Source organism: Canis aureus, chromosome 4, assembly GCF_053574225.1.
Source record: "Canis aureus isolate CA01 chromosome 4, VMU_Caureus_v.1.0, whole genome shotgun sequence".
In the NCBI taxonomy this organism is placed as follows: Eukaryota; Metazoa; Chordata; class Mammalia; order Carnivora; family Canidae; genus Canis; species Canis aureus.
In genome coordinates this window covers 28,630,147-28,644,203 of record NC_135614.1, presented here as the reverse complement: position 1 = coordinate 28,644,203, position 14,057 = coordinate 28,630,147, and the positions used below count along the sequence as shown (strand labels likewise).

The 14,057-nt window shown below is 44.3% G+C and overlaps 1 protein-coding gene across 19 annotated transcripts in view; it reads left to right on the top strand.

Moving 5' to 3' along the window:
- Window positions 1-12,400, top strand: part of KCNMA1 (potassium calcium-activated channel subfamily M alpha 1) — a 717,266-nt gene extending 704,866 nt beyond the window's left edge. For 6 of the 19 annotated variants that reach the window (XM_077895128.1, XM_077895127.1, XM_077895126.1 and 3 more), the window contains one exon: window positions 4,806-12,400. In XM_077895128.1, the coding sequence (XP_077751254.1) occupies window positions 4,806-4,960 (155 nt within the window). In that variant the 3' untranslated portion in view covers window positions 4,961-12,400. The remainder of the gene's footprint in view (window positions 1-4,805) is intronic. The other 13 variants (XM_077895134.1, XM_077895144.1, XM_077895136.1 and 10 more) reach the window with 3 other exon arrangements.
- The last annotated feature ends 1,657 nt before the right edge of the window (window positions 12,401-14,057 follow it).

Sequence of the window (14,057 nt, the reverse complement as noted above, 5' to 3'; positions counted from 1 at the left end):
GAAAGAGTGAAGAGTCTGTCCTCGGGGTGTCAGCTGGGCAAAGGCCCCAGAAAAGGCCCAGAGCAGGGGGCAGTTTGCTCTGCCCAGCGAATGGCAGCATTAGACTTTCGGTTAAAAGAGGCAAATTGAGTCATGATGGACGATTGCAAATAAGTGTCAGTTTTCATAAATGGAAGCTGCTTTGCTGCTGGTGCGAATGGTTTTTATGTCTATGAAATAGCCGTCCGTTGCCCACGGAGGGGGAAGACGGCAGTATGCATGGGTGGGGTCCCTCTGGGGGCCTTGGGGTCTGCTGGGCAGAGGGCCAACGCCAGACTGCGTCCCAGAAAGGTGAGCTGGGAAAGCAGACAGCATTACCTTTGCAGGCTCCAGCTCCTGGTTGGGGCTTCCTGTCCTCAGCTGTTGTCTCTCCAAATGGAACCTTCATTCTCTAAACCTCAGCTTGTGGGACAGCAGGAGGAGGGCCAATTATTCCAAATACCATTGCTGTATTCTCGCCTCTCCTTTAATGCACTCTTCTCTGGGGAGCAGTTCGGTGAAAAGGCTGAATCCCACAGTACTGACAAGCCACAGAGCCAGCGGAGAGGCTCAGTTTTCACAGCGCAGCCTGTTTCCCTGCTTGCAGGTGCCCAGGCAGCCAGGACAGCCCAGGTCTGGGGTCATCCCCCCCACCCCCAGCCCCACTCCTCCAGGCTCCTCGTGGCTTGGGGAAGTCCTAGCTCTTATCCTGGGCCCTTCTATCTCAGGAATGGAAGTAGCGATGGAAGACGCAGAGGGCCCATGGGTGGGGTAGGGCACCTGTTGAGCACAAAGCCGTTATCTATATCTGTATCTGTAAGGATACAGGCCCCACAGCAGGGTAGGCACCCTGGACCCCTCAGAAAGAATGCAGGGCCACCCCTTTCTCTCCTTTCCTTCCAATGCAGATAACCCAAGCAAATCCTCCTGGGTCATCTCTAATGCCAAGCTCCCCGTTCTGCAGGCCAGCACCCCGGTTTATGTTCCTTAGATCTCAGTGTGCAGCCACACGTAGCCCTCGGGTACAGAGAGTGCTCGTGTAAATGCTAAGGTCATAGGACAGGCTAACACCCAGCGCTTCCTTAGCGCCAGACTCCTGCCAGCACTTTACCTACTCATTCAGTCCTCCCCCAGCTCCGCCGAATGGGGCAGCTTGCACCTCTGTTCCAAGGAATCTGCAGGACAGATTTGTTCAGAGCCACCGGCCAGAAAGTGGCAGAGTGGCTTTTGAAAGTGCGGGCACTTCTGCACCTGGGCCTGGGCCTGTGCTTAGCGCTGCACCTGCTTGAGCACCTTCCCTCCAGGTGACAGCGGGAGGAAGATCTGCCCACGAGCCCATTTGACAGAAGATCCGTAGCTGCGATTGGTTAGGTAGTGGCCTGCTGGGAGCCAGCCGCCACCAGGCGAGTCCCCAGATCCACCTCCCCCTCCGGGCCACTGCCCCCATTGGCAGCCCCCAGCTCCCTGTGGGCCAGTGCCGCACAGCTCAGGGCCCGGCCAGGCTCCATCCGTGCCCCCCACCCCCCCGGGCAGTGCCAGGTCCCTCAGAGGCATCTTGCGCTCCACGTCCAGGTTGCATCTCGCCCTACCAGTCACTTGCCAGAGACCACAAAGCCTCCCCTCCCGAATCCGGGGGGTCACACACGACCCCCATTGGAGCGGTTTTCCTCTGGCGGCAAGGAGGCCCTCACAGCCAGATCCCCCCGCCTTCCCATCTTCGGGACAAAAACGAAGCTCCTGGAAATCTCTTTCTGGCCTGTGGCATGAGGTGGGGAGAGGAGATAAACTCAGGGATCTGGATTTTTTTCTGGACCACTTCAGCATCCATTTGAATCCCTTCCCTGAGTGTTCTTCCTCATGGCCCATGGGGTGGCCTCCCATTGGCCCAGTTTCTTCTTTGGAAGGTGAGATTCATAAACCCAAGTGTCTTCATCATACCCCGCACACTCTCTGTTGAAACAAGTGGACCGTTAAAGTGTGCATTCCTCTGATGGCCTTTGGGAGAATCTCTCCGTGAAATACCTCTGCCCCTGGATATTTTACCGGAGTGCTCAGAGCATTAACATATTTCCACGTCCTCGACATCCTACCCAACCAAGTCTCCAACAACATATATATTCATATCTGACCAGGCGCCCAAATTAAAAAGCTTGTTCCTCAGGCGTAACGAGAACCTCAGCTCATCACCAGGATGTGCTTGAACACAGCTCCTTCTTGTGTGGAGCTGAATGGCCAAGACACAGGTGCTACTCTGCATAGATTTTCTTCTATGGCAAGAAGCATAGAAGGAAAGAGAGAACGAAGCTTAAACGGGGAAATAATGCTCTCTTTCTTACTGACAGCAGAAGGAAATTGATATTCTCTCTGCTGCGAAAGGTCAAAATGCCAACTTCGAATTGAACTGTAAAGACTAAATTCTGAACAATTATTCTCTGCAGCAGTTGTAAAAATTTCAGCAAATTGCAGCTGTCTTAGGTCTTTCGCCCAAAAGACCTACCCGTTTCCATCAGCGGAGTTCAGTTTCCTTTCCAACCTGGCATGTCCAACCTAGCACTAAATCCCTTTGCACAATCAGTCCCCACAGGGGCACAGCCAAAACCCAGGGCAGCTAAGGCAAACAGCACAGACGCCTGGTTCAGCTCTTCTGAAAATCATCCTTACACATAAACCACTGGAAAAAGTCGTAGTTTGAAATTGTTTCAGCGGCCTGGCAATGCTTTTAAAATATGATAACCATCACACGCTACTCCTCTCTGAAAGGTTAGTTTAATCGTAGATCACAAAAAATTGGTTTCCACAAATGCATAATGGTTCATCTATGTCACACTTGAACTAAATGGTTTTTTAAATGGAGCTGAAATTATTTTGATGTGTACACAGTCCTGGATTTCTATACAACCTTTTTTAACCAGTCCATCAGGAGCCTTGCCTCTAAAGCCTCATTAATAATTCAGATGTGCTGATGACTTTAAAAGATCTATGGAATTGAAGCTTAGGAAAAAAAAAAAAACTCCGCTTGACAAAAAGATAAATGAATGTAGAAAGAAGCTGTACGAGTCTGGCAAGCTGTAGATCATCTCAGAACAGATTGTAACTTTATCATTCTGTCAGGGGGAATAATTTAAAGCACTTAATCAGTTAGCTTCACTGTGAGGATGTAGCATTATGAATTCCTATCGTCCAATCTGTTCAAATCAAAGTGAACTTAATTATAATAGGTGAGAGAGCCAGAGCAGGAGAAAGGGGAGTGGAGAATGATCCGAGAGACAGTAGTGTCCTGGGTGTAAACTGAGCTGCTGAACAAAGGGTAGTGGGCCAGCAGCTCTCACCAAGGACACCCCAGCTCCCCCGACGGTGTTTAGGCTGAGGGCTCAGACTTGACACGGCAACGGAGTACACCTCGAGGAGACACAAGCAGAGCGGTTGTGAAGCTGATCGCAGATGCTGAATTTATAGATCATTAGCCTATCAGACAGACAGACAGACAGACTCGCGCGCGCGCGCACACACACACACACACACACACAAGCCAGGTGTCAAGCCAGGTGAGCAATTTTTGTGAACGTATCAGTCCAGGACCGCTGACAAGGCAGTTGTGACTTGTTCTGATAGCAGAAAAGAGGCCATTGTCTCTAGAGCAGTGGGTGTGCCTGGAAGCTTTTCCCCTTTTTCTCTCCTTTTCCTAAGCCACTAATACGATTCCCAAATTAGAATGTCCTATTTGCCCAGTCTATTCATGTCTGTATACGAGGCCGATTACCCAGAAAGTTTCAATCCTAGAAAAAAGGCAGGGGCAAGGCCTGAGCCCTGTAAAATAGCACTTAAGTGCAGAGAGGATGCTAGGCCCTTTCCTTGCCCCCCCTTAACTCACCCCCCCCCCCCCAACGCTCTGACTCAGCCTTCTCTCTCAGGCAACTCTGTATTTAGGGTGGAAATGAAATGCCAAGACTTTGTCGAGCTCCCTTGTCAACAGCTTGGGTTATGATAGTCGGTTAAGATACTGCCACTGGGAATTCTTTTCATAACTTTCTACCAACACAGAGTTTTCTTTCTTGAAATAAAAACCATCTCAAAATCGTCTTAAAATATTGGTTACTGTTCTGATTTTTAGTCTCATTGCCCAGCAAAATCTGTGGGCTTAAGACCCTCAAAAATGGCTGCCAAAAAAAAAAAAAAAAAAGAAAAGAAAAGAAAGAAACAAAGAAACAAACAAAGAAAGAAAAACAAAGAAGAGTGGTATATTGAGATACAACCAAGTGTGTCTGTTATAAAAAAAAAAAAAAGAAAAAAAAAAAGCCAAGTACAGGTTGGGAGGAGGAGATCCTGCATAAGACGCTAGATCGCTGGCTCTGTGTCAGGGACAATGTCCCTCACGTTCCACTCAAATCAGTGAACACGCAAGTCTCTCTTCAGGCACAGTGTTCACACCTAATATTTGGTATATTCAGCATCTCCTTCCTACCAAAGCTTTCCAGGCCACTAAAGGAACCCCAGAGAGCATTGCTGGAGTTCCTCTTCCAACCACTCTTTGTTTTGAGAGGTCCACCTACGGGGCTTCCAAGGCCCATGGGTGCATTGGTCATCACTTGTCACAGGCAGCAGAGCTGCCCCAGGTCCTGTGGTTCTCCCTACACTGCACTATCTCTTAGCAACTATTCACTGTCAGCTTCTATCGATTACATTTTTGCTTTTTTTTTTTTTTTCAATGAACTTTCCAAAGGCTTTACCCTAGGACTAATTAAGCTTCTCATTTCTCCTTCTTGTTCTCTATCCGTTTTGCCCTTTAGCAGAAAAGAAATGGTTTACAGATGAACCGGATAATGCCTATCCCAGAAACATTCAAATCAAGCCCATGAGTACCCACATGGCTAACCAGATCAACCAATATAAATCCACAAGCAGCTTGATTCCACCAATCAGAGAAGTTGAAGATGAATGTTGACTCCCAGGAGACCAGAACTATTTTTTTAAAGCCTGACAAACTTCATAAATGGTGATGTGACTTTTCTTCCTCTTACATGCTGAATCACTGGTGGAAACGTTAGGATAAGCGAGAATTGCAAGAAAAATAAAGTAGACAGATCTTTCTCTTTGTCTGCCTTGAATATTGCTTCCATGTATTTTGGAAAAGAAAATGATTTCATTTATAAATGAACGTACTAAAATAGTCATGTATAGCCTCTAGCATTTTAAATTATTTTTATTTATTAGAAAGAAAATATATTTTTTCTTTTTTTCTCATTGTCAGATATCTTCCCTATATCTCAACAATGCAAAATCAAAATGAGTAAGTGGCCAGACTCCTTAATGCGTATTTCTCTTCTTTTTCTCTTTTCCTTTGAGGAGAATGATGGTCACCACCACAGTTAATTGTAATGAAGGGAAATGGATTATTAAAACAATTTTAAAATGGTCCAATGATGTAAACATGTATTTTAGTAAATTCATAAAAGAAGACAAAAGGGGGCAGGTGAATTTCCTGGATGGGTGTGTATTTTAGCTACATCGACACCAGCTCTTAATAAATGGAAACTTATTTATTTTCTCAGTTGAAAGTCATATTTTTGTAGTTTTAGTTTTCATTCTGTTTTTCTCACCCTTTTGTTCGTATATTTAAAGGGAAGACCTTCTTGCAGCTTTTCTACAATTGCCAGATCAGGTTTATCCAGCCAACTAACGATGCCAGGAGGGTTGTGAGCACGCCTGGGACGTGAAAGTTGAGGACCAGATGCGCACAAGATACTGCTCTGTTTGTTGTTCTAATGGTGGGGACTCCTCCATGCTGTTATGCTTCTCATTTCCTATGTCCAAACCACCCACGCAAGCACAGTAATTTCAACTCTGTAAGGGTCTGGTGGACTTTTCTCCCCACTCCCCAGGTCTCAGAGCTTTTAGCCTGAAAGTTTGTAAACACCAGTGGATAGTTTCACTTAGCAATAGGATATGATAATGCATTCGTTCTTCTCACTGAGTTTTTGTTTAAAAGCCAGAAAATTTTCACGGTCAAGGAGACTACTTTTGCCCAGATTTTATTTTTTTCAGGCTTTCCTTTAGTTGCTGGGACAAAACACACAAACTTGCTGCAACGGTGTAAAACATAATAACGACAACAGCAAAACAATGAATGCCCTCAATACAGACTATTAGAAAAGTCCTTTGAAAATGACCAGCAGTGAAATCAAATGTCTCAGCCACTTCCAACTGTGCTTAAAGATTTTCTAGCCATCAGACACAATTACCAAGTCTCAGAGCTCTGCTGTGGCTTGCATGCTCGGTGTACAGTCGTCCCGGCAACTGTTACGTTCCAAACGATTTAGCAAATCTTTCAACTTCAAAAATGATCAATCTTTTATACAGTCATCAGGGTCTATGGAGAAGCATGGATGTGATAGTGATTTTTCTTTTCTTTGAAAATGTAAACTGTGGACACTTGAAGAAACCAAACTTACCAAAATACCCCTCAAAGTCCCATGATATCTATTCCATTAATTCTTTAGGCCATGACCCTGTGGCACTTAGTATATTAGTGCAAATCAAATCAGAGCCACGCAATGAAATCACCATGAAAACATACGTCCACTAAATACTCCAATTACCAGTGTAGGCAAAATGAGCTTCCACCTCTGTCTACTTCCTGCAGAGCCAATGTAGTTGTGCTTCCGCCTTGTAGGCGCCGTCCTGAAGTGACTTGTCAGACTGTGGTTACCCTGTTGTCACATTTTGTAGAAGTAGCTCTATAAAAGTATTGTGAATATAATGTATGTCCAATTGGATTGTTTAAAAACTACTTATAACCAATCACTAGTCTACACAGCAGACTAAAATGACGTCAGCAGTCTATATTCAGGCTTATGAACATTTCCTGGTTTCCAACAGAAGTAAATCGGGTTTGTGGGGTGAATCCCTTGTTAGGATTTCACAACTTTCTTGAAAGCTAGGCCTTCTTCTACATAATGATTTTGCATTGGGGTCACCTTAGTACATTCACATCAATCCACGCTCTTCTTTCCTTCATGAACCCTGGTGGACTCTTCTTCACTCTTCTTCCCGATAACCATTTCCAAATTTGTTGGAACTGTTTAGTAACCTTGGCAGGCGATGGTGGCCACCTAAATGATCTTCCCTTAGATAAACAGTGTCCTGTGCCTCTCAAACGCATCTTTCCATACTAAGTCAGTCTGAAACAGAAGTATAAACTCCATGACCACCATGGCCAGAGATTTAAATCTAAACTTTTCTTTTTTCTTTTCTCTTTCCTCCTTTCCATTTCAGTATTGTTGATAGATAACTTCTTTTTTTCTTTTGATCAAACAACTAAGATGGTTTCCTATAACAAAGTGCTACCCCCAAAACTAATTGGCAGGAATCTATTTTCCTCTATGGGAGAGGACCGAGCTCATGCTGTTTTGATAACGAATTCAATAACAATTCAACAATAAATTGTTCTGAGACAGAAAATAAAAATAAGCTTTTTTTTTTTTTGACGAAGTATGCAAAATGATTGGTTGGTAGCTCCTTTGGCAAAAACTGGTGCTGGGTAAGTTAAAAGTGATGTGAGAACAAGGTTGTAAGACCACAGAAAGGCTCAAGCCAACCCTAGAGCTTCCTGATTAGTTTCTATGTGTTGATCTCTCTGGCTGGGAAGAGGTCATCATTTTACCCCACTGTGATAGACCAGTACCCATATTTCTGACTAAATTAAACTTAAACCAATGATGGTCATCATTGGTACCATCTGTCTTGAAAGACTCTGATCTCCTATCCCATTTTAGGGTTCCAGGAAAGCCCTTATCCAAACTAAAGACTCTTGGGTGCTTTGGGAATCAAAGACTCATCAAGACAGTATTTAAAAATCAGAAAGCACCTATTTACAAAGACATCATCACCACCATAATCTTTCTTATTAAGAAAACTTTTACTTTTATCCAGGCAATTATATATTTCAAAATATCACCTTGAACCAATATAAAATACTTTACATATAAATGTGACTAAGGCATGTTGGGGAACACCCAGAGCTCTTTCCTTCCAAAGCTTGGGTTACCTTATGATGTATTTTGTACAAAATTTAATTGAAGACTTAAAACAACAGAGAATTAGAACTATTTGGTTAGGGTACAAAAGGGGGGAAACTGAGAAAGCAGAAGAAAATTGGGGATTATTTTCATGCTGAAAGTCAAAGAGTGCAACTTCCTTACTGGTGGTTTAATATGAGCATTCAAGAGGTATATCTGCAAATAACTAGCTATGCACTTTGAGAATGTTCCTGAAACCCTCGGAATCCCAAGGACCTCATTTGTAAATGAGAATGATTCACCTAAATGGTCCTAAGGTGTCTTTCAGATCTGGGAGGACATAAGCTAGGTTAGGAGTAGGGGCGTGGGAATAGTCATTGGAAGCAATCTTCTCCTGTGCTGGGATGATGGTTCTCTTGCTGCAGCATCCAAGTGATACTCCTGAGAGTGGTGTGCAGTTTCTGTCCTGGGCCCGTGAAAGCTAGGTTCATGCCTCTGCTTTGCACTTTGGAGTCTCCCTAGGTTCAAAATGCAATTTCAAAATTCAGGTTCTCTTGGGTCACATTGGGTCAGATTTTTCTGTGTGTTCCTATGGTGTACGTCTCCATCTCAGCCCTGTTTGCCCTTTTTCTTGGCTCCAAGCTCAGTTCCAGTCAATCCCTTCATCTCTAACCCAGATCTCCACTTTTCAATATGTAGTTAGAGTCTCCTGACTCCCAGATTCCTGACATTTTTCCTCATTTTTATTTCCACAGGTGGATCTGGGCTTTAGGAAGCAACTCGTCTAACTTCTCACTTCATTTCTTGTCCTGTTTATTTGATTTCCTTTCTTCCATTAGTACACTCTTTCTTCATTACTTACATTCCTATATAATTTTGATCTATCATTCTTCATTTTCAATGAAAACCTCAGTAAAGAAAGAAAGGAAGGAAAGAACAAAAGGAGGAAGAGAGGTATGAAGAGGGAGAAAAAAAGAATACCAAACCAATTGATTTGAATGTGAGCCTACTGTTAGGAGACCAAGCAAATCCATTCAACTTGGACATAGTGTTCCATTGCAGAACCTGTCCATTATCTCTTCTGTCCCTGTGGTCTGCCTATTCTCTATCCTGTTCCTCTTTGTGGCTTTTGGAATGGTGGTAAAACAACTGTGGTCCTTCAAAGAGACTTTACTATTTAGGCCTTGCCTCAGCCTCTTTAAAAAGCAAAGGGAGCTGAGATTTCACTTATAACTTATCTGGCAAATTTCCTTTCTGCCCCTCCCCTACTCACTCTATGTTCCCAAAGTGCATTCATTTTTCTATCCAACAGAGATGATATGGCACTTTAATCCATGGTCATATAAAGTGGTGATACGACCTTTTGGGTTTATTAATGAGAGAGTAGTAATTAAAAACAATTTCCAGCCAGTTTGTATGAGCATGGCCATATTGTTTTCTTAAGTGAAGCCTGCTGTAGTTGCTTGTTGCCCATGCGATACCAGTTGTTCTTTTTATTTTTTTTTAATTGCCATAAAATAAGACAGTTCAGAGGATACTTTTATCCTTAATTTTATTTCCCAAGGAACTACAGAGCCTAATTGGCCATTGCTCTGGCAAGCTCACTTGGAACACATGAGGGAAACGAGCCTGTGTGCCCTGACACAGCCACCTTTTAGCAGAACACCAGTTAGAGGCTGCATTATACCACAGCCTCATGTGGTTAGATTGAGGGGAGGAATGTTGAGTTAGACTCTCTATACCAAATCTTCCCTTTTTGCCTCATTTTTTGAGAAAGGACCTGAGACTTAAGTATGTAAAGAAAAGCCAAGCCAGGAATGCATCTAGGAGCTAGGAAGAAAGAACAAAAACAAAATGATATAAGCAGCAGTTTCAAGTACCATCATCCAGGTATAAGTATGTGGTGGCAAGAGTTAGTGCTTTGGGTGGAAAAGAAGGAGAGGTTGCATTGAATTATATCTGTTGGGAAGAATACAGAGTGATATAGTGCTTGATGGGCTTTGGAGGTATTTCAATGGGAAATAGATGGCTATAGAAAAATATAGAGAATGAAGGTTTTCCAGGAAGAGGCGACTTAATGGGCCATGGCTCATTGGTGGGAATGTGATTTCAATACATAAGGCCATTTTGTCTCTGGTGACACAATCCTGCAGGGGAGCTGAAGAAATCTAAGATGAGACCTTAGGAAATAAACCGTCTTAAGAGGCAAGCCAAGAGGTTGAGACTTGATTTAGAAAGCCATGGAAAGCCACTAAAAGTTTTAAACAGAGTGATGAAACCAGTGCCTGTGCATTTTTTAGGTTGAAAGTTTTGAGATGTCAGTTTCTCCTGGAAGTCATCAGGAGCGCATGTGCAAAGCTAGACGTTTTTCTTAGCAGCATGGAGTTCTCAAGGGTGCACTTTCCAAGTCTAAAATAGCATAGGAAGCACCTATCTTCCTCAGATACGTGTCATGGATCATACTTGTTATAGAAGTTTAGTTGTAAGGACTGGTGTGTGGATTAGGTGTTGGGGCAATGACTGGTTCTGGAAACTGTTCTTATGAAAGAAACAGTGACTATGGTCCCCAAGGGAAGAACCACGTGGAGGATTGGGAAAGAAGAAAGGAAGACAGGAAGGGGAGCCAGCAAATGCGGGCACCAGAGCAATGTTGTATTAGATTCATTCAGAATCTAGAATCTTCATTCAGAAGAAGCTGAGAGCTTTCCATAAGTGAAGGCCTTGCAGGCAAAAGGAGCGCACAAGTAGATCTGGGAAGAGGCTTCCAGCAATCCCTGTGGATTTGGAAGTCAGGCCCACAGAGGTACTTGTGAAGTACGGAGCGTGACTGAGTCTTCCAAAGGAGGAAGCATAGGTCGGGAAGGCCATCTGGCCTAAAAGACTCTTAGAAGGCTACAGCCATATTTATCGGTGCTAGAAGGAACACCGTAAGTAGATACTCTTGGTATAGGAGATCTAGGTTACTCCAGAACTAGGAAAATGTCAAGCAAGAGAGGGAAACTCTGAGAAAGAAAGGATGAGGCATTTATGAGGTTGGAGATGAAGGGTACCGGAGATGATGACTCCTCAGTAAAAGCACTCACTTGATAAGGGCAAGAACTTTGCTTATTTGTCTTTATCCCCCGGGCCTGTCATGAGTCCTGGCTCAGGCTGGGCAATCAGTTGGCTGCTATGTGTTACTTTGGATGCCATGGGAAATGCAGGGTCGGCAGGACTTCTAGGCTACCGACATCTTCCTGGAGAAGGATTCAAAAGAGGTGCTGGGCCTCTTCTTTCCTCTACCTGTTCATGTCACCCCATTAGTCTTCCCCTACCCGCCCCCCAAACAATGCACACACTGGAAGCTTCAGTTTCAGCATTCTTAAAACAAATATGACAATCACTTTGCTTTGGTGGCTTTTCTGGACAGGCAGCAGGAGGAGAGAGGCTTTTTTTTGGCCCATTGAAAACAGACTCTAATTTCTAGGTAGATTTTAAGTTTAAAAAGTTTTCCTTTGGCCTGTTTATCCCCTTCTATCCAACAGAAGGACATCTGTGCTTCTTCTCCTCCACCCAGCTATTCAGTAGAACAGGGACAAACGTGACACCAAAGCTCTCCAGTGGGCCTGCCTTAGGAAGCATTACCGGGCTGGCTGTTCAGAATCGTAGATGAGAAAGTACACACGGCACTGACACACGCCTGCCAGAGCAAAGCAGAGTTTCCTCACACGGGATTCAGGGTCAAAGTGAGAGGCAGCCAGCAGAGAAGGGATCCCTGCCAACAAGGTTGACAGAGCCCCACTTCCACGCTAAACCAAAGCCCTGCTGCCCCAGAGCGGCGTGTTCCCTTTCCCTTCCTTCCGCTAAGTACGGCTTGAGACACATTTGACCAGAACTGCAACATTTCAGACATAAACCAAACTCGGCCTGGAACTCCTAATTAAAAATGTTCCATTCCCAGGTGGCACAATCGCATCCTGCCTAAGACTTCTGGCCCACATCCCACCACCCAGATGCTGAAAAGAAACCTTTCCCCACTTTTACACCCAGACCTGCACTCGGTGTTTCTTCAGTGGACAAAGAAAAAAAAAAGTACACTTACACAGAGGTCAGCCTACATGTTCATGAAGGAAAAAGAGCGTGGCTTATTCATCCGTCTTTCAAACTTTTGATTGTCGGCATTCTGATTATGATTAATTACTCTGACTGACCAGGATGGGAGGGGAGGATAAATGCTGGTGCTCTGAAATGATCTACCCAACTCCGTCATCTGTAACAACCAGTGATAACTCTCTTGTCTTGTAAAAAGGGTTTGTACATAACTTGTACATGGTTTCATTTTGTATTTTTCGCAGATTAAAAATTTATGTATTTGTGTTCTAAAACAACGGGTGTTCTTTGTGTTTCTGTAGTACTCGTGTCTTGCGGGGGGTGGGGTGGGGGTGGGGGCTTGAGGGGGGTGGGCAGTGGTGGTGGCAAGGTCCCTGCATCCCTGTAGGACAGCTGAGCTCTCTCTGATGAAGGCAAAGTTCATCAGAGACATGGGCTTGCCTTTCCATTGCCCTTCCAGCTCCAAGTGCAAATAGACCCCTACAGGTGCAAGGAGACCGTCAGTGGGCACTAGCTCAAGTCTACAATGGACAGTGGATGAGAGAGAGAACTGCTGTCATTAGCTGTGGGGCCCGGGAACCCTTCAGGGCCACACCATGGCCAGAGGGACCACATGCTCCTGCAGAGGTCTCCTGCATGCAAGCCCCTAAGGACCTAGGCAGCCTTCAAACTGGCCCTTCGACAGCTGAATCCTTCTCTCCTCAGCCACCTGCTCCCAAGCTGGCTACACCTTTTTGACATCTGCACCGTGAAGTGATGTTCATTCCTCCTGCATTTCGATGATCCAAGCCCAGGACAACCTCCTGAAGTTTTGACTCATCTTGCCCGCACTCACCCCCAATAGGGCAGTAGATGGAACTTTGTCTCAAGACAGAAGAGACCTCTTAAAAATTAGCACTGTGGTTTCAGGGCCATGATTTAAATCTTCTTCAGAATCCTGTGAGTTTGAACTCATTGAGAGAGGCTGGACTCCCAAGGTTAAGGCTGGTCTAACTGGAGAAAGGGAAGGAGCTGAAGAGCCATCCAAATTATATCCACTTATGTATATCACGTATCGGCACTTAATGTATTCTAGGGATTATTTCATTGTTCATCAGTCAAATATCTACCAAATAGCTAGTATGTTCACATTCCTCTACTGGGAGCTGGGGATACAACAGTGAGTAACACCATGATCCTGGTCTCCAGTCTGGGAAGGTGTGGAATCAACAGATAAATAGGCAATAATCCTGTATTAAAAATTGATCAAGAGGGGTAAGCACGATATGCCATTGGGAACACATAAGAGGCACTCAGCCATTTGAAAAACAATCTACCAGTGGATTGCTACTTTCAAAACCAAATCCCTGTTCCACCTAAGCCAACACCAACCTAAACCAGAACTCATTCATGGGGTCAGGAAGAGCAGGTTTACCTATTAGGATGTGCCAGTTCCTGCCAGTCTTTGAGCTTCGGTTTCTAGACTTGCCTTCTCCAATATTTGCTAACAAATCTGAATGTTGTTGGGAAGAGTGTAATTGCAGAGCATATGGTCCCCATTAGTTAGGCAAACTCCACTGCCAAATTCGGCTCCAAGGAAGGAGTCTGCATAAAAGATGAAGTATTAGGAAAAGATCGACAGTGACAGAGAAAGCAAATAAAAGTGATGAGACAGTGAGTTACAAAATAGCGGGCTCGGCACACGCAGCACAATGAACGTGGAACATATTTTTCTATTTGTTGCAAAAACAATATATGTGAATTTGTGCTAAAATCTCCCTGTAGCAAAAATCAAAGTAGACCATTCACCAGAATCAATGTTAACTGCTTTGCAATGTCAGATAAGATAGATTCTGGCTGGGAGAAAAACTGGGGGGAACAGAACAGACAGTGGGCAAAAGAAATAAAGCATGAACGATATCAAAATGTAAATACAAGCATAGGCACTATTTTAAA